The following is a 20,877-nucleotide window of genomic DNA, read 5'->3' on the forward strand; positions in this document are numbered from 1 at the left end:
GTTAGTCAACCACTCGGGTGATGTTAAAGGATGTCTCACATGTTTTCACAGTATTTGTTACTATGATGTTGCAGTCCATATTCCTGGTGTTAAAGCATCCACTCTACATGTTTTCTCCTCAGTGAAAAAGGGCTGAAGGATTGGTTGAGATCATTCTAAAGAAGTGGGTTGAGTTCTGTGCTTTGGCTAGCAAGAATGGAGCAGCTGCAGTTCAAGATTAATGAGGTTTTATACTCAACAATCTTTTCTGGAATGTCTTAGAGGTGGACTAGCGTTCCTGGACTTCTAGTTTCCTTGTGGGTCTTTTCTCTTCCCCGCAATGTTCAGTTTGTCAATTATCAGGGGAATGGGTTATAAAGATCTTCCTCTGGGAAAACATAAGGCCCTATTGCCCTTCTCACACTTCTCTAGGCTAATCATCTAGCATGCTTAGACTCTTGGAGCCAGGTACTTTGCCTTTTATGGATAACTCACCTTCAAGATGGGAGGAATAGCTGGTTGGAAAGGACATCAACAGCCTCGACTCTTTTGGTAAGCCTCTTTCTGAGGGACAACTACCATGGCTTTCAGAAGTTACCACTAGAGTGCAGTGCTCCTACCTTGAAGACACCCTTTCCATCTCTTAGGTCACTGGTGTTAGATGAGTTCCATTGACCTTGGATTTGATTCTAGTTAAATTGTAAAAGTGCAATATGGAGTGTAGAACTCTAAGAGAGAAAACAAGATGCTGCCCCCATTCCATTGGCCAACCCCAAATGTATCCCCAAATTTATCAATCACTGAGAAGGGCCCATGTAAGTACAAGAATAAATCAACTACTTCATCATCATTATAATCATCAGAGCTGAAGCATTGTCATTCTTTCATGCTGGTTCGTACTGGTGAGGCAAACCAGCATCAAGACACTGTCCAATTTGGGTGGGTAAATATGATCTTGTGTTTCTTGGCCCACTTAGCAAATACTTTCTTCTCTGTGATAAACCTATGACCTCCATATGGAGCATTTTCATGGAGAATGTATTCATCACATTCATCTCTTCCTGGTTCGTAGTAATGGTAGGGGACTTTTCTAAAACCTTCTGACCTGAGAGAGAGACAGAGAGACAGAGAGAGAGAGAGAGAGAGAGAGAGAGAGAGAGAGAGAGAGAGAAAGAGAGAAGGTGGAAATTAGGAAAGACTCACTCTCCTTAAGGAATCCATTAAATATTCAATAAATGCACTGACTTGAAAACCTGTGCATGATTCTCATCCATGAACTCAGTTAAAAGCTATTAGGTATGGAAGCTTTTAGCTAATGTCCTAAGTCTACCTGCTTGAAAGAGTTCAAATGACATTTACACATCATACCAATTAAATTCAAACATATAGTCATCTTTTGCAGGAGGAGGTGATGCCTAATTCAGTTAGTTGGGCTATTGTATAAAGCTTGAATAAGCTCTGGTGGTTTTCACTTTGAGGGATTTGGCTCCTCTCTGCTTATAACAGGAATGGAGATGTTAGGTCCCAAGACCACAATGGAGAGTTGCTGGATTTCTTTGTTTGTTTTTGGCAATTTGATTAAAATCCATGTCATTTAGATTATACCACTTACTGGTATCTAAAAATTATATATACACATATGCACACATACATACATGCATATATACATGTATATTGTATCTTATATGCCATACACGTGTACACATATGCGTGTGTATGTGTATTCTATTTCCTTGATAAAATGGGAAGGATTTGTTTTATTATCTAATTAAATAGGACCCCAGAATATACTGTGGCTAAGCTTGTTCATTTTAAATAAAGAGCTGACAGGTTGCTTACTTATTTGTGAAATATAATTTCCAGGAGCTGTGGTTAAGCTGTCAACTTTATCAGAGGCTCTAGGACATTCTGTCCTTTGTGATCGACTACAACCACAGAGGAGATAGCCATCTACAGGGCCCTCAGAGCACATAGAAATGATGAAACTTGAACTTGCTTTGCAAATTAAATAGCCACTGAATTTCCTGAACCCCAGTTCCTGAACAGTCCATGATTTTTTTTAAAGCAAATTCTGGGCCTTTTGACACACAGTGTTGTTGATAACTTGTCCTTGTTTTGTTTTATTTTGTTTTTAAAACCAAGCCTGTGACTGAAGAGAGTCAGTTCAGAGGAGGAGACAGAGAGCAGGCCTCAGGGTCTCCCTCTCATACAGTCATAGCATGGATAGCACAATGACAAGACCTTGGCTCTGGAGCTGGAAGAACTGGGTTCAAGTTCCACCCTGACCTGTGTGACCTTGAGCAAGTCACCCTCTAGCTGGGGCTCAGTTCCCTCATCTGCTAAATGAGGATGCTGAATGAGAGCCTTGGAAGTGTCTGCACGTTCCTCTGACTCACAGACTGGATGAGTCTCTTCAACCCTCAGGACCCCCACCAACTCTCCAGATCGTCACTGAATTTTGCTGACCTTCACTGGCAGAGGGGGTTCTCTGGAATCACAAGTCCAGGCAAATAAGTGTCCTGAAAGAGGTAGAAGTCCAGACTTAGGGCTAGGAGAGACCTTCAAGATCATCTTGTCTAGCCCTTCATTTCACAGAGGAGGAAACTGAGGCCCAGAAGAGAGATGTGACTTGGGAAGGGTTGAGGGATACAGGAAGTCCATGGCAGAGGGCTGAAGGATCCTGATTTTGGAGCTGGCGGGGATCTCTGAGACCATCAAGTCCGGCCTCCATTTTACAGAAAAGGAACAAAGGCTCAGGGATGAGGTCTTCCCGTGGTCACACAGGCCATTAACATTGGAAGCAGGGTTTGAACCAGGTCCTCAGAGTGCCAGGTCAGTGTTCTCCCTCCTGCGTCACCTCACTCCTCTTACACCAGTCTTGTAGTGCTCCATCACCACAGAGCAGGGTGGTGATGGATCACCACTTTATCCATTCCATGGATTTATGACAAGAAAACGAATCAGAAAACTTTGACAAGGGATTCAAACAAGAGACACACGAAAATGATTTCTGGGGATCTTACTTGCAGTAGGTGTCATTAATCATGCCGTAGACATGGATGCCATAACAGGCATCCATTGCCAGGATTAAGGTAAACCAACCAGTGCTGAGATAAGTACCTGACTGGACTCTGGAAAAAGAAAAGAAACATACACACACATACACAGAAGAAAACAAACACACAACACACACACATACAAGAGACAACACATACATATAATACATTTTGGTGAGAAATCATTGACATTTGATTAAAATGACAACATTTGCTTTCGGGACCAAGTAGTAAGAGTTTTGACAATCTATCAATGACAGACAGCCATTCTTAACAATTTTGGATTCATTCATAAGCATGCTTCCCATTGCCATGGCGAGCCCTGAAGCTAGGATGTATAGAAGAGATGCCACATGGCAAGTATCTGAAGTTGAATGACCCCGGTCCTTCAGGTGAGGCATCATTTACTTCTACTATGTCTGAAAGACACAGATGAGTACAGTACACATGATGCTTGGTTTGCCAAAGTACTCCAGGCCTGTGTCAAGGTTAATGGCCAAGCCATCAGCTTGCTTGTTTGCCTGCCATGGAGTCTTCTTCAGACTTTCCATGGGCGGTATTCTCTTTGAGCCTCCCTTAAGGCAGTCACTGGTTCTGTTTTGAATTCTATTTATTATATTTACTAGATGTGTGACCATAGAAGAAGTCACTCAGTCTGAGTTATAGAGGATGCTCTGGAGACTGTGGATCATAGAGGAGTTGCTGTTTACCATACTGGAGGGGGTCTCTGTTCATGAGGATACACATCCAATTCCTTCCTGCTTTGCTCAAAAAATGAAAACTCCACAAGGTAAGGGAATCAATAGACCCACCAATCAGTGAATGTTTAGTAAGCACTTACTGGGTGATAGCAATGACTAAGAGAGAGATCCCCCCTGTGACTGTCACAGGACAACCTATTTCCTTTACCTTTATAGAAATGTACAATAGAGGCATCCTTGAACTCCTGGGGCTTAACCTCCTCTTGCCATATAACCTGGAAAATTTCAGTGAGCTTTTGTATGAGCGGTGGACCCCCTGTCTTGTAAATCTCAAGGGGAAAAGAATCAGCACCAGGTGTTTTCCCACATGAAAGGAGACTGATGGCATTCAAAAATGGTGGTCAGAAGAAGCAATACAAGGACACTTTCATGGGCTCCCTTGAGAATGTTGGAATTCATTGTGTGACATGGGAGACACTGACACAGGACTGCTCAGCATGGAATGCCCACCTAAGAGAAGGCGCTGCGCTCTAGGAGCAAAGCAGAATTAAAACAGCTGAAAGGAAATGCAGGATGCACAAATTTAGAGAATCCATCCAGAATGTTCACATTGGCTATTTGTCCCTGACCTGTGATAGAGTATTCCAAGCTCATATTGGTCTGATGAGCCACAGTCGGACACATTAAAACTTGACATAGTGATGTTATTTTAGTCCTCTTCCAGAATGAAGGACAACAACCAACTAACTAGGTGATAGGCACCATGTTAGAAGTGCTAGTGCCTTCCCACTGAAACAGGCTTCAATTTATCCTGCATATATCTTATATGTAGGTGAATATATGTTTTTTATTTTATACATGTATAGATATATGGTATTCATGTCTCCCCATTAGAAGGGGAGTGCCCCAAGAACGGGATCTGTCGTTTTCTTTTCTTTTATCTCTGGTACTTAGCACACTGCCTGGAATGTAACAGGTGCTTAATAAATGATTGTTACCTTGACTACAGACATAAAGGCAGAGATGAAACATCCTTTGCTCTCAGAGAGTTTACACTCTATCAAGAGAGAGACAAGAGAAGACAACACATATGTGTAGAATGTCTGTATAGATGCATTTCTGTATACATGTGTTTGTATATGTGTTTATGCGTACATATGTGTACACAGAAAATCTGTCCAAATGTGCTAGGATGTGATGGGGAAGGACACCCGCCTGCAGTGGGGAGGACCAAGAACGGCCTCATAGAGAAAGGAGTTATTCTTGAACTGAGTCTGGAAGGAAGCCTGTGTCTCATTTATTTGGGCATCTCTCTTAGAATCTAGGATAACGATAAGCACCATTTTGATATTTGATAGCGCCGTGAGATTTGCAGTGTGCTTTACCTTGCCCAGAACAACCGTGGCAAGCAGATGACATTATCATCTTCATTTTATAGGTGAGGATATTGAGGCTGAGATTATATTTACTAGATGTGTGACCATAGAGGAAGTCACCCAACCTGAGTTATAGAGGATGCTCTGGAGACTGTGGATCATAGAGGAGTTGCCGTTTACCATACTGGAGGGGTCTGTGTTCATGAGGATTTCCTTTGTCCATGGTCACAAAACTGGTGTCTGAGGAAGGATTTGAACTCAACTCTCTGCCTCAAAATCCAGTTCAGTATACCCTGGGCCACCTGGATGTCTCTGACTGTGATTTCATTATTGTTGGGAACCCCCTGATGCAGATCAGGAAATCATCTGTAACTCAAAGCCTTAGGAAGTTGTCTGAGGTCACTGAAAAGTTAAGTGACTTGTCCATGGTAACACAGTTATGATTTGTTAGAAACAATCCTTGGATTACAATCTTCCTGACTCCAACTGCATCCTTCTGTCTCTCTGGCCAATCTAAGGACCCCTGAACACCCATATCAGATTTCAAGTAATGTAATCACTTTTCCATCCCCTGCCTCTTAGCAGAATGATTAGGAATGTCCATTAGATATAATCCTGCCTTACTTTTTGTCATCTCCACCTGGATATATGTACAACGCTGTACAGATAAAGTATCTGCTGCCTTTTCCCTCAGGTTCTATCCAGATTTTTTCAGCATACTAACCAGTCAAGTATCAGTGACCTTGGGAAAAATACACCCTCTCTGAGTCTCAGTTTCCTCAATCATCAAATGAGGCAGTTGGATTCAGCATTTTCTGAGATCCCTTTCAGCTTTAGGTCCCAGATCTCATGAGAAGAATTATCTTTGTCTGTGTGAATAATAAGCTATTGATCATGATTTTTAAGGTGCAAATTGAGTAACTTTATTTTTTGCCTACTCTTTGTTAAAGGCACAATGGCTAAAGGGCTGGTTCTGGAGTTGGGGAGATCTGAGTCCCAGTCCCACCTGTGATGGCATTAGCCATGTGATCGAGAATAAGTTACATCGCTTGCCAATGTCCTCAGGCCACTTTCATAGGTTCTGCAGGTGAGCCCTTAAGAGCATGGACTGTCTCACTTTTCTATTTATATCCCCAGTACTTAGTACAGATTCTTATAAGTGCTTAATAAATGTCCTTCTATTCGGTAAATTGGTCTATTAAAGGCAACTGTCATTTCATAGGACCATGGCTTAAAGCCAGAAGGATCCTCTGAGGCTTAGTCCAACTTTCTCATTTATCCCTTGAGGAAACTAAAGAGCCTTGCTCAAAGTCACCTGGGTAGTGAGAGGCAGGGCTAGGACTTGAACCTGGGTCCTCTGATTTCAAATCCAGCCCTCTTTCCACCGCATCATACTAGGCATAGTGGGAGAGCTGCGCCTCATGGAATGAAACTATCCTAGGTGTTGATGGGTGGAAAGACAGGGTTAGGGGCCAGGACAGCAAGCTTTCCATCCCAGCTCAACCACTAACTACATCTGTAGCACTAGCTTTAGCTGCCTTTCAGGTACCTCAGCGTGTTGAGCTACATCAGCTCTAGCTCTTCCTTCTACATTTACATCTGTGATACTACATTCATAATGTACTTGGTTTCAATTTTAGGATTTCTAGTCAGTCAACCGTCATCAACAAGCACTTATTATGGCCCAGTGCTAAGCACTTGGGATACAAAGAAAGGCAAAAAACATGGTCCCTGCCCTCAGAGAGCTCATATTCTGATGGGGGAGACACCATGCAAATGAATATGTACATACAGCATATATCTAGTGTAAATGGAAAGTAACAGCAACTGAGGCACAGGAGGGGAGGAAGCAGACAAAGCCCCCCTTCATTTCTTCCATGCTAGAAAATCTTTGCGCCTAAGAATATAATTTCTCTGTGAGTCCCATAGTAAAAAGAGCACTGGATAGGAAACAAAGGAGCTGGGTTCAAATTCTAATCTTTCCAGTTACTACCAATGTGATTGTAAGCAAGTCTTTGACTTCTCTGGGCCTTAGTCTTCTTCAGAGAAACAAGGAAGTTGGACCTATTGAGTTCTGAGGTCCTTCCTGTTAGATAGTGAGTAGTTAATATACAGCTATTTACAAGTGTCCAGACCCCCCACCCCAACCACAAGGCTACAGCCAAAGCCTTCAGAAAGACCCTTATGGAGATATAATAGCCAGATGCCTACTCATCAGGACTCCATGCCATAATAAAGATAAAAAAGCCTTCTTTCTTTATTAGCTGTTGAAGCATCTGCTGAATAACCAAAACACACAGGAAACTTGCCAGCAGAATGTTTAAAAGCAATTAGGGGTGGGTTGTTGATAGAGGAGGGAAATGGGATAATTGGGAAGGAGGTAATTAAAGGGGATACACTGAAAGGGAGGAATCCACTGAAAAGTTGTGCTTACCCCCCAGAAGGGGTCCTTGTATCAGGGAGGACTTGGCTGCTGGAAAAAAAGGCCTTCAGCACCACCACCTCCTGTTGCTTCCTAAATGGGTTACAGAAGCACCAGCCTCTGTCCAGGACCTGTGCTTCCATGCCTCCATGCCCATCCCTATTCTTGGGATGTCTTCTCTCCTCAACACCCACACCCACTGCTACCCCTTGACATCCCACCTCCTTTTTAAGACCCAATTCAAGGGTTACCTCCTTCACAGAACTTCCCCTGTTTCTTCCCAGTTACTAATGACTTTCATACTCCTCATTTCACAGAGCCTTCTGCCTTTCTCTTGTATTTATTCCCTTTAGTCTGGCTACATTCACATGATGCACATTGTATGTATGTGTGTATGTACGTATGTATGCATGTATATGTGCATGTATGTGTACACACGTGTCCTTATTGCCTGTCCCATTAGAATGTGAGCTTCCTGAGGGTAGGGTATATATGTTCAGAGCATCCACAGGCTCAGTGCTTGGGATAGAGTCAATTCAAGGAGTACTTGATGACTGATCGATTCCTTATGACTTCTTTTGGAGGTTCCCCCACCTCCCAGCATTTGGCCCAGGTGCTCCTCATCACATTTGTAGGAGAACACAGACAAGAGTCACATAGAATAGGAATGGAAGGAGGGGCTGCAATCTGCCTCAGTGGAGGGGACTTGTGAATGATGGGATCCCAGACCTATCTTATTAGTATCCGAGAGTCTTCTTATATCTTTCTGTTAAAAATGTTTGCATTCTATTTCCTTTAGCCCAAATCTAGAAGCAGCTACACCACTGCCCAGCTTAGAAATTAGTTGATTCTGGGTCCTCAGAATGAATTGACCTGACCTAACAAACCTTGGATATTTTCAATAAGACATTTCCTGCGTCTGGGTCATTTCCCTGGCTGGGTCTCCTGCTGGGTACAATCTCCCCACTCACCTCTGCCTCCTGGCTTCCTTAGAAACAGCTGAAATCCCACCTTCTGCAAGCAGTCCACCCAGATCGCCTTAAGCCTAGCACCTGTTTCAACAATCCGGCTAGGAGCTTCTGTGGGGGTGTAAGATCCACCCACAGCCAGCACCCAGAAAGCTGCCAACTGCACAGGTTCTTTTGATCTGCTTAACTAAGGAAAGCAAGGTTAAAGGGGTTGACAAGTTTACTTTAATTCAGCACACAAATATCATTCACTTAGTTCAGGGGAAAAAGCCAGCACACTGAACTTTGGAGTAAATTACAAACAAATTACAAACATCAACAGACAGACCAAATACAGATTCATAGCTACCAACATCTAGGTTCAGCCCGGGAGCTCAGAACAAGGGCTGGCCCAGAGTCACTCGCCACCACTGCTGTAAGGAGGAGCTCCAAAGAACAGACAGCCAACCCCTGGTTTTTATATCTTTTTCAGCTTCAGGGGTGAGTCACACATGCAAGTCACCCACATGACCTAGAATCATCACAAAGAGGAGGACTTAAACCCACATGGTCTAAAAGCCTCTGCTCTCCCAGACATGTAAACTAGGCCCTCCCTGGAGTTAGCCCCACCTTGAGCCCCACCTTAGTTGCCAATCCACACCCACATAGGTTTTACACCTAATAGGGGTTTGGGCCTGGGGCTTAGCACCTAATAAGGCTCAATGAAATACACTGAATTACTCAAAGGGAACAAAAGCCAAACTCTTCAAGGGCACTTGTTGAACTAAGTGCTAAGGAGCCCATTTTGCTTACCAACACAGCACCTTCCCTTTGAACGGATCTCCACTGTATACGTTCCCTATGTTGGGTGCCTCTTGCTGTTTTCCTGTTGTCTCTCCCATTAGATGGTGAGCTCTTTGAGGACAGGGACTGCTTTTGCCTTTCCTTGTATCCCCAGTGCCTGACACATAGTAGGTGCTTAATGAATGTTTTTTGACTTGCCTTAACTTAGACATCCCTAATGTCACATGCTACTCATTTTTTTTGTGTTTGTGTTTTTTTCTATATGACTGAGAGGGGAGGGGGGCCATGCACTACACTAGACTCCTACCTACATTGTCTCTCATGCACAAGGGTGCCCTCACTCTAACTATGTGCTCACAGGCTGCCAGCCAGCTTGGTATGCCTTCTGCATTTGGGGATCAATGAAACCAATTATGGCCATCTGGAAATAAACCATGGAAAGCCCTTGAGGGCCACTGAGAGATGTGAACCCCCAGGTCAGTGGGACAGAAGTGCTTAAGTTAATGCTGCAGAATAATGAATGTATAGGCATAAAAGGCTGGAGTGTTCTGGAAAAACTATCAATCACATGTTTTCATTGGGCAGGTTTGCATATTGCTGTACCTTGCTAATCAAGGTACTTACCACTTGGAAACTATTTAAGTTTCCTAGCTCCTATCTTGGAAAAATGATGCTGTCAACACTGTGATGTAGAACATGCTTGGAGGCATATCATTTAAAATATGATCTTTCATCCAGTTTATTACTGATAAAATATAAACTACCTGGCTCTCATTTAGCTGGCATGCTGATGGCTGAGTCCTCCCACTCCCTTCCAAGAAGTCTGGGGGCCACCAGGCAGTCACAAGCTTCAGGCAGCTGCCAAGCAGTGCTCGGGCCCCTGGCCTGGGGAGCTGTGCTGCCAGCAGCTAATCCCTGACTCTGCCTGTCTCCAAACCTGCTCCCCACATCCTCTCCTCTCTTTGGCTTTGAAGGGTATTCAGAGCCCTCCTTTCCAGGCCTCTTACATTGTTGTTTCCTCTTCATAGTCATTAAGCCAGCAACCTTTTTTCTTTGTTCCATGTCTGTATTGGCTGTCCCCCACGCCTGAAATTCTCACTTTTTTCACCTCCTTCTTCTGGCTTCCTTGGTTTCCTTCAAGACTCAGATCAAATCCAACCTTCTGCAAGAAGCCTTTCTCAGTGAACTACACTCTCCACCTTCAGCGCTCCTGCCTTCTCACTGGGATACCCTCCTGCTTCCACTGTCTCGCTCTAGTGTGTATGTAGTCGGTTATATTTAGTCTCCCCCGTTAGAACTGGCACTGCCCTGGGCTCAAAGACCACACTTGTACTTGCTTTCTTTGTACCTCTGGTATTTAGCACAGTGCTTGGTACAAAGTGAGCAATCAGTAAACGCTGGCTGATTCATTGGCTGCCCTACTTCTCCAGACCTACCCTAGCATTTGGTTTCTCCCATTTCCTGAAGCTTCCAGTGAACTACAGCTCCTTTCTGAAACGCATCTGTGTATGAATAGTAGGGCTCAGAATTCCAAAGAGCAAACTATGTTAATGACTTCACTCATGAGATTTTAACCTTGGAGCTAGAAGGACTGTCCGAGGTCACCTGGACCAATCTCCTTCTTTCCTTGTCTCTGGGAGGGGAAGGAATTTGTCTAAGATCATCCAAGGTGCAAGACTTGGTCCTCTCACTTCAGAAACTGCTCCTTTCTTTAAACTATGTGATTTATTTTTTAACACAGATGACTCCTTTGAGGTCCACTCAGGTACCTTCCTTTTAAAAAATATTTTATTTATTTTATTATTTCCCAAATACATGTAAACACATTTAACAATCATTCTGTAAAGTTTTAAGTTTTAAATTCTTGCACTCCCCACACCCATTCCCCCTTTGAGAAGATAAGCAGTTTGGCATTTGATGCCTTCTGGAGGTCTAAAGTAATGCCCCATCTTGAAGGCACCACCATCTGAGTCCCAATGATGATAAGTCCTATCAAGATGGAAAGGGTTCAAGTAAGAGCCCAAGTCAGACTGGGCACACCCATCGATCAAATGAGCTAAGTGCTGAAAGGGACATTCTGCCCTTTGGGACCACTGAGAAAATCTAGCATTGATAGAGCACTCCAAGGTTTGCAAAGCACTTTACACGCCATCAGATTCGATCCTTCCAATAACGCCATGAGGGAAGTGCCAGGATTAGCTTCATTTGACAAAGGAGAAAAGTTCATCTGAGAGAAGTTCAGTGACTTACTCAAGGTCACACAGCTCAGAAGTCTCTAAGGTAAGATTTGTACTCAGGTCTTCCTGACTCTAAGTCTAGCCCTCTGTCCCTCATGTCACTTAGCCCAGAACAGGCTGAACCTCTTCCAGAGGGGGTCCCTTCCAGTACCTGAAGATGGCTACCATTTACCCTCTATCTCTTGCAATAACACTTTATAGACATTAGCCATTACCATGACAATGATCACCACCAGGATACTAGGGAGGATAGGAAATGGAGAGGCTATGAGAACCTTGAGAAGGGAGGGCTTATTCCCAGCTGAGGAAAAGGAAGAATCAGGCCTTTGCCTTATGTGACTCTCACAGGCCATCCGGTCCCAGCTCTGGGGTGGGAAGAGACCTCCATGGCAGCCTAGTGTGGCTCCCTCAATTTATAGACTTTCCAGCTTTCTTCTCAGCACACATCCAGCCACTGACTCTCAGAGCACAGCTTCAAACCTTCACAGGTGGCAAAAGCGGTCCCCCAAGTTAAGGGTCCTGGCCTGCTGGTCCTAATCAGCTTCCTTCTAGATGACCTAGAGGCAGCTAGAAGCCACAGTGGAGAAAAGGCTGCACCTGGAGTCAGGAAGATCTGAGTGCAAATCTTGCCCCTGAAAATTAGCTATGTGGCTCTGGGCAACTCACCTAACCTCTGTCTACTTCAGTTTCCCCAGTTGTGGAGATGATGGTAATAATAGAAATGATAACAATACCTCCCTTTAGGGTTGTTGTAAGGTTCAAAGGAGGCAATCTCTCCAAAGTGCTTAGCACAATGCCTGGCACATAGTAGGTACTTCATAAATGCTTCCTTCCTCCCTCCCTCCTTCCTTCCTTCTTTCCTTCCTTCCCTCTTTCCTTCCTTTACTCCTCTTCCTTCCTTCTTTCCTTCCTTCCTTCCTTCCTTCCTTCCTTCCTTCCTTCCTTCCTTCCTTCCTTCCTTTTTTTCTTCCTTCCCTCCCCTTCTTTATTTCATTTCCTTCCTTCTTCCTCCCTCCCTCCCTCCCTCTCTTCCTTCCTTCCTTCCTTCCTTCCTTCCTTCCTTCCTTCCTTCCTTCCTTCCTTCCTTCCTACCATCTCTATAGTCTGTGTATGGCTGCTTTATCTAGCACCATAGCCAGGCCAAAACACATGGACTTAGATTGTTTAACAATGGCCCTTCTAAAGCACTATGATGATCATTTATCAGAACCAAGGGAGAATCAAGACCCTGTCAATAACAGAGGTTTATTGGAGAGCACTGGATTGGCAATAGATCCTGAAATCTATTATCCTTGGGAGTAAGGAAGAAATTTAAGAAAAAGAAAGAATTAATCAATATTTCATGTCTTATTTTAATACCATTGGATCCTGGCCCTCTCATCAATATACTACTCTGCCACGATAAATAAAAATAGCCAAGTCAGTTTCCAGATATTCTCCTAGGGAGATGAAATTCCTGACAGAATACAAATTTATTCAATTAGAAGAACCCTCTTTTTTGCTCCCTTTCTTAAAATGACACATAAAAGTAATGAAAGAGTACATTTAAGCCAACAGACCACGGAGGAAGAACAGCTGGTGATGATTGGGAGCAGTCTGGGATCCAATCTTCTAACACAAACCTGAGTTCTGACATGCTAAGAAAAGCTGGATGCAAAGATGGGAAGACAATTTTTGCTGGCCCCAAGTGATGTGTTTGGGGAGCTCCTGCTCTGCGTGAGTGCTCTAGCAATGCTCTGAACTTTGTCCATTAGTCTCACATTGTATACATTACAAGGTTGTAACAATATTTTTGCACCTGGCCAAGAGTTGATGGTCAGGAGTATTTGTGTGTGTGTGTGTGTGTGTGTGTGTGTGCATTGTTGTATATGTGTGAGTGTGTAGCTATCTCTGTGAGTGTGACTATGAGGCACCTTGGATTGGAGAGAAAAACCCATGGGTTCCATACCATACCCTGGGATGGTACCATACCCTGGAGTACCACAAGGTTTATGAGCTGCCCGAGAGTGAGGGAGTTCCCCTAGATGCGGCCACTGCCACGGATCCAGGATGCTCAGAGGAGAATGCCCCCTCAAAACTTTCCACTAGGGAATCAAGCCCCTGTTACTCTACCTTGGTACAATAATTTGTTTCATATATCAATAGGACATGCCCTGTAGGTTTTCAGATGGTGACAGCTTTCCATGAATCCACACGCCAAGTTCGAGCCAACAGGTCAGGCCTTTGGCTAAAGGACACAAAGTGTGAAGGGGGCAATCACATCACCGCCATTCCAAGGCTGATTTCTGAGAGAAGCTGCCTAGATAAAGGAGGGCACAGTCAAACAATGAAAAATGAACTATATGCTAATGGAAAAGTCAGTTCTGCGTAGGGGAAGAATGCCTCTGTAGTCAGGATCAGTGGATATAAAGCATCCCAGCCTAATCAGTGGGTCCAGGCATTGGCAATATAATAGCTAGTTCTCATGCCACAGAATCAGTGGGAATCTGTGACTGGTCATGAATTCATTGAAATTGCACAAAGGAGGAATAATAACAAATGGCGGTGTTATTTTCCAAATGCACATTTCAAAGTGAAATGTTACGGCTCCCAAAGGTATGATTTATGGTGGCTGTAGAAACAGGAGATACCACTCACAAGAATTACTTTGTTCATTCATCTCAGAAATTAAAAGGTTATTCTGCTCTCGCCCCTGGGACTTAAAGCTTCTCAAATTGGAAATGTTGATTTCCGGGATTTCATTCACTTTCCTAAACGAGCGATCGAATCAGGGGCCTGGCAGGGATAGATGGCGCAAATCTATTTCAGCCTCCTTGTTATGGAAGACCAGTCCTAGATGTATGGAGGTGCAAAAGGGTTGCTCTGGCATCCTTCTCCACCGCGAGCCCCAAAGTGCCCTTCCACCCTCCCCTTCCCTCAGCTCTGTACATGACCTTCCACTTTGGCTAGCCTGGCTCTTAGATTTTCCTCTGCTTAAGTCATTCCCACTTTCTCCCATGCCCTCCTTTCCCCTCTCGGCTTTTCCAAATTCCACCTGTCCTCCGTGGATTAGATCAATACCCATTCATTTCATTCATTCACCCAATAGATATTGAGCATCCGCCTGTGGACAAGGCACTAGAGAGGACAGGGAAGGGGGAAGGAGAGAGAGGGTGAGAGGCAAATATAATAATTATTGACTTCTTTGAGATGTCATGGACAACAGCAGAAATGCCTCACATTGGGAAAAGGACAAACGATATCCTGATTATCAAATAAGGGAAGAGAGTTGTATCTCCAAACTTTAGGTCTGTGAACCTGGAAAAATAATAAGTGCATCATTAAAGGGATGGTGGATGAAGATCTAGAAAAGGAAGCAGACATCAGAATTAAACAGGATGACTTTGGCAAGAGCAGATGATGCACGTTTGCCTTTCTGACAGGGTTTCTGGATGGGTAGGTCAAAGGAAGACTGACACTTGTTGAAGCGTTTGTGCAAGTCTGCCATGGCATTCCTATGGAGAGATGTTAACTGGAAAATAGTACCATTTGGTGGATCTGATACTGGTTGGATGGAAAGTGAGAACAGTTAATTCAATTTAACCTATGACATTAAGAATATATGATGTGATGGGTGAGGGATAACAAAGACATAAATCAAGCAGTCCTTTTAACATGTTTGCATTCTGCCAAGGGAGATAAAATGTGTATGTAGGTAAGACATTGAATCTCCAAAGTGATTTTAAGAGAAATAGAAAAACAACATGCTAACAACTGAGGGGATCAGAAAAGGGTTTATGTAGAAGTCGGGCAGCTAGGTGGCTCAGTGGATAGAGCAAAGGGCCTGGAGTCATGAAGACCTGGGTAAAAATCCAGCCTCAGGCACGTAGTAGCTGTGTGACCCTAGGCAAGTCACTCAACCCTTTTTACCTCAGTTTTCTCATCTGTAAAATGAATGGCAAACCACTCTAGTATTTCTTCCAAGAAAACCTCCAGTGGGGTCATAAAGAGTCAGACACTGAAATGACCAAACAAAGAAGTTCATACTTGAACTGTGATGGGAAGGAAGGATTCTAGGAGGCAAAGGAGAGGAGGAATGCCATGCACTGTCCTGTGGGGGTTTGGGGGCAGCTTGCGGATCACTTGACTGTAAAGAGTGCAATATAAACTAACAGTTCCCTGTCAGGGTTCCACATTTCATATTAGAGGCCAAAAGGAGCCATGGCAGACTTTGAAGTAGGAGAGTGTCGTGGTCATATATGTACTTCAGGACTCTCAGTTTGGCAGCTGAGTGGAGGAGAGTCTAGAGGAGAGAGCAAGCAGGTGCTTGATGAAGTGTCTGTTACAGAGATGATGATGAGGATCTGAACTAGCCTAGAGACCACATGAGTGAAGAGAATGGGATCAATGAGGGAGCCCGAATCATCAGAACATGGTCACTGGTTGGAATTGAGAATGAGGGAGAAAAAAGAGTCAAGGATGATTCTAAGACTGCCATCATGGATGAGTGGTGAAAAAAAAGATGGCATCTTCCACAGAAAAAGGAAGGATACATTACTCAAGGCTCCATTGCTTCTTTGGAGAAGATTTCTCCTTGAGTGCCCCAGGATCTGTGCCATTGCCCTCTGCTCCCTAAGATTATACGAAATGATTTGATTCAAAGCATAGATGACTGCTTGACAAATTTCTGGGAGACACACAGCTGAGGGGCAAGGTGAACCCGTTTGAAGACCGTCGGGATCCAACAAATAAAAGGACAAATAACAAACTTTTGACAGGCTAGAACACTGTGGCAAATCTTAGAGGCTCAAATTCAGTCTAGACCAATGCAATATCTCAGGATTGCAGAAAAATCTGGGTGTTGGAAGTAACTATATTTCCACCTTAACCTTGAACGCAATGCCCACGGTAACATACCCAGTCTCCAATGCAGACTCTCCTGGACAGCTGATCTCGCCTCCTCTTGAGGCTGCTCATTGCTAGCTCTAATTGGTAAGTGATCTTTTCCTGACATTAAGCCTAAATTTTCTTCTTTCCAACTTCCCCTCATTCCTCCTAGGCCAAATTAAACAAATCTAATTATTCCTCCCCATGGCAGTGTTTCAAATTCTTGCTGGAGAGGTGGGTTCAAAAAATCAACTTCACAAATACAATATGGCAGACTGATGGTTAAGTGTCAGTGTGTGTGCAAATAAAATGGGGTCGGGGGGACAGTTAGTGGACCGTTAGCTCAGCAGGAGTCACCGTGTGAAAGCTAATGTGATTTTTGGTGCTTGATACCAGGGTAACCAATCACCCTGAATTGAGAGACAGTATCGAAGACTAGGGACCTGCTGGTGGTTCAATCCTGTACTCGATCAGATGGAAACATAGAATTGTGTTCAATGTCAATGAGTCGGAGAAAAGCAGCTAAGAGCTACCAGGTTGGTGGAAGTTTCCAGCTCATGGCATGATGAGAACCAGGTGGAGGAACTGAAGAAGCTCAGCAGAGAGAAGAAAAAACTCAGGGGAACATGACAAATATCTTCAAGTGTTGGAGGCCTTCCAAGTGGAAAAGAGAGGACCGCTGCCTGTTTGTCCTCAGAGATTTCAGAGCAGGCAGAATTCATCTCAATGTGAAGACAAACCTCTCAACAACCAAAGCCATTCCTAAATAGAAGAAGGTTATGTGAGGGGCATTGGGGGCTCCCCTCCAGGAGAGGGCTCTGAACTGGAGGAGACTTTATCAGGCAGGAGGCAGAGGGAATGCTCTGGCCATGGCTCTCAGAGGACTTCCATCACTGAGACTGCATAATAATAGCTCATTTTTATATAGCAATTCCAAGTTTATGAAGTGTTTTTTCTCCCATCAATCCTGTGAAATAGGTTATTATTCTATGGGGTCTGGAGGCCCAGAGAAGTTCTGTGCCTTGCCCCAATCACATAGGTAAGAAGTGTCAGAACCAAGACTTCAACTCACTGCTTGGGCCTCCAAGGTCCAATGTCATTCCCACAGCACCTCAGCAGGCCCTGCTCTGAAGGAACATATGAAATCACGCTTCCTCATGCCACCAATCACATTTCCTGAGGGCCTGGGTTGCTGCCCTCTGAGATGTCTCCCTGCCTCCCTGCTTCTCCTCCACAAGAACTGCAGAAGGGCACTTTCCTTAACTCCTGGGCTTGCTTGCTCTCTCTGCCCTTCCCCTTCGGCACTATTCTAGACTTCTGTTCTCTGTTGGAATACGGAAGAAAACAAGCTCCCCCTGGGGCGGCCTAGGGATCAGGGTTTGGGTCTGTGCTGGTTAGGTAATAAAGAAATCAGTGGATCAGCAGCCATATATTAGGCCCGGGGACACAAAGGCCGGGGATGACACAAGCCTCACTCCCAGGGAGCTTATACTTGGAATAGAAAGGCATGTACTTAGACCCCCTCCCACCATCTCAGCTTCCTAGTCTGTAAGTGGAGATAGTAACAGCACCCACCTTACCAGGTGATTGTGAGGGTCAGATAAGGTCGGGCAAGGTGCCCCCAAAGTCGTTGTGCAAGCTTTGGGGGTGACCTGTGTGTGTAAAGCAATTTACAGACTGTAGATCAGTATTAACCAAGTGAACACAAGGAGAGAGTGGGGGAGGGAGGACAGGAACGGCTTGTTGAAGGCGATGCTTGGGCTGTGTCTCAGAGGAAGAGAGGGAGTCCATGGGGCCTAAGTGAGGAGAAGTTCATGCCAGGCAGGGGAGATGGGCATGGCAAATGCATGGGCGTGGGAGACGGGGTGTTCCAAGGGAGGAATCAGAAGAAGCACAGTTTGGCTGGATTGCACAGGGAGGGGAGCGATGTATGAAGAAGGTGGAAAGGTGGTGGGGTCAGGCTGTGAAGGGCTTTAACAGCCAATCAGGGCAGTTGACATTTTTTTTCCTAGAAGCCATAGGGAGCCAGCTGCTGGGACTTATCAGGTAGCAGGGCCAGAGTCTGATCTTTGCCAAAGGAAAACCACTTTGTCAGTTTTCTGGAGGCTGGACCAGAGGCACGAGCAGAGACAAGACACCCTGTGAAGAGGCCTAGGGGTACCGTGGATGAGGGCCTGGGCAGCTGTGGTGGCTGCCTAAAGACCTGGATGGGCTTGGATGATTTGGATAATGCCCTCAAATCTGGGTCAGGGGGTGGACCCCTCACGGACTCCAACTGGGCAGACTAGAACACTGAGCCAAAGCATGGAAGGAAGTAGGAAGTCAGCAGGAACAAATGCCCCACAGACAAAGTGTCTGGAAAACATCCTAACAGTTAGACTTATCCCAAGGAGGAATCAGCTGCCTCAGAAGGTAGTGAGCTCCCCATCAGCGGATGTCTTCAAGGAGAGGTGGGATGATTACCTTCCTTGGATGGTTTCACAGGACCTCGTATTGACTGACAGAGGCACTGGGCACCCTCTGAGTTCTCAGTTCTAATATCTTGTGATATGGAGTCTGGGATCATGTCAGAAGACAATGTCGTATGGTGCTATGATACGGTACCCAAAATAACAGCCTTATAAAATGTGTCCTATGTGATAACGATACATCCCGCATTACATTAGATTTTATCACACCATTTATCATATTAGGTAGGTCACACTGCCAGGAAGTGTCTGAGGCCAGCTCTGAACTCAGAACATGAGTCCTCCTGGCTCCAGGCTAGCGCTCTGTGTACATTGCCCCCCCCCCCCAACCCCCGCAGCCGCCCCTAAACAGCAACGGTAACACGTACCATGCCATGTTACATCATATTATATCATATGTCCTGTCATACTCCATTCTATCGTCTTGTGGCATATCATACCGTATTGCGATATATTATATTTCACTATGGTATGTTTGACCTTTTCATTAGAAAGACCGATTTTGCATCTACTTTCTTCCCATCCAAACCCAGCAGCACTCTTTGGGCAGAGTTACGTTCCTCAATAATTCTTGGAATAAATTATTTGAAAGTGAATGCTTACTTTTTCAAGGTAAGGCTAAAGCACCTCCAGCTTCTCCTTCCCAGCCCTCCCCCCCCCCTGCACGCTGATCCATTTTACCATCTGTGAAGAATGTGTGCACACACATGTGTGCATGTGTGAGTGTGCATGTGTTTAAATGTGGATGAAAGAAAGCAGATTTACACAGGAAAGGTCAGATGCAGTGACTGCATTATGGGCTCCTGGTGTCAGAGAGAACAAAGAAACAACCCTAACCAACATGGACAAATGAAAGTCGATCTTTCACAGTTGCTAACACACAAAGGATGACCCTCAGAGGGGCTGCTGTCCTGGTGGGAGCAGCTTTAGGGTTGGGCCCTCCCCCATGAGGCCGACCCTCACTGAAAGCTAGGTGCCATCAAGAGCAGGGCCAAAGGAGAACATTTCAACAGGCTAGAGCCTGGGCTACTTCTCCTGCTCCAGGCCTCATAACATCATCACTAACAGAGGAACCTGCCTGTGCTGGCAAAGCACCTCTTGGGGACCTTTGCACTTCTGCCTCAGGAGGTTCCTGGGCATCTAGAACAGTTCTAAGCTATAAGATTCTTGACCACAGAATCACTCTGTTCATATACTGAGGTAAAGTATGTCCAAATTTAAGCTCCCTGATGAATTTGGGGCCCCTTCATTCAATTCTTTTCCCTATCCTTGGGGTACCATGGGGTACCCATGGTACAGGGGAAGGACATTGGCTCTGAAGTAGGAGGAGCAGGGTTCTATGCTGCCTCACCATTTCCTCCTCAGTGACCTTGGGTTAATCACTTGGCCTGTTGACTTGACCTGGCATACCTAGGCCTGACTTTTCTCATGTGTAAATGAAAAGTTGGACACAGTGGTCTCTAGGGACCCTTCTGGCTCAAGGTTCCATGATTCCAGTTCACCCCCAGTACCTTTCTGGATTCTCTGCTTCAATCCAATACAACGAGGCAGTTCCTGCCCTTGGCATACAGACTATGCACATCTATCCTTTCTAGCTGAGGTATGAAAGGATCTGAAACTCACTGGTGAGAAGGCCCTTCCCCTCCCTGCCCCTCAGTTTTCCAATTTGTACAAAGGAGGTGACAGGATCAAGGATTCTTGGTCTAAAGCTGGGAGTGACTTCAGCCATAAGTCCAATGCCCTCATTTTACATATTAGAAGACTGAGAGCCAGAGAGGTTACAGTGATAGGGAGCAGCAGGCTAGAATTGGAACCCAGGTCTTCTGCCTCTGCCACACTGATTGACTGAGTCATAAAATGCATTTCTCATCAAGGTAGACAGTGTGAGCATCAGCATATTATTTTTTACAGATAAGTGAATTGAGGTTCCAATAGATGAAGGCGCTCGGATCCCCCAAACCTTGGAAATCACCTAATCCTCTTTCACTTTTAGACAGAGAGAGGGGTGGTACAGTGGACAG

The 20,877-nt window shown here is 44.8% G+C and overlaps 1 protein-coding gene across 1 annotated transcript in view; it reads right to left on the minus strand.

Moving 5' to 3' along the window:
• Window positions 1–795: 795 nt before the first annotated feature.
• Window positions 796–20,877, minus strand: part of ST6GALNAC3 (ST6 N-acetylgalactosaminide alpha-2,6-sialyltransferase 3) — a 392,299-nt gene continuing 372,217 nt past the window's right edge. Inside the window, exons 4-5 of the mRNA XM_036754108.1 lie at window positions 3,003–3,110; window positions 796–1,084 (exon numbers count right to left, since the gene is read on the minus strand). Coding sequence (XP_036610003.1) covers window positions 898–1,084; window positions 3,003–3,110 — 295 coding nt within the window. The 3' untranslated portion in view covers window positions 796–897. The remainder of the gene's footprint in view (window positions 1,085–3,002; window positions 3,111–20,877) is intronic.

This window comes from Trichosurus vulpecula, chromosome 4, assembly GCF_011100635.1.
Source record: "Trichosurus vulpecula isolate mTriVul1 chromosome 4, mTriVul1.pri, whole genome shotgun sequence".
Classification (NCBI taxonomy): domain Eukaryota; kingdom Metazoa; phylum Chordata; class Mammalia; order Diprotodontia; family Phalangeridae; genus Trichosurus; species Trichosurus vulpecula.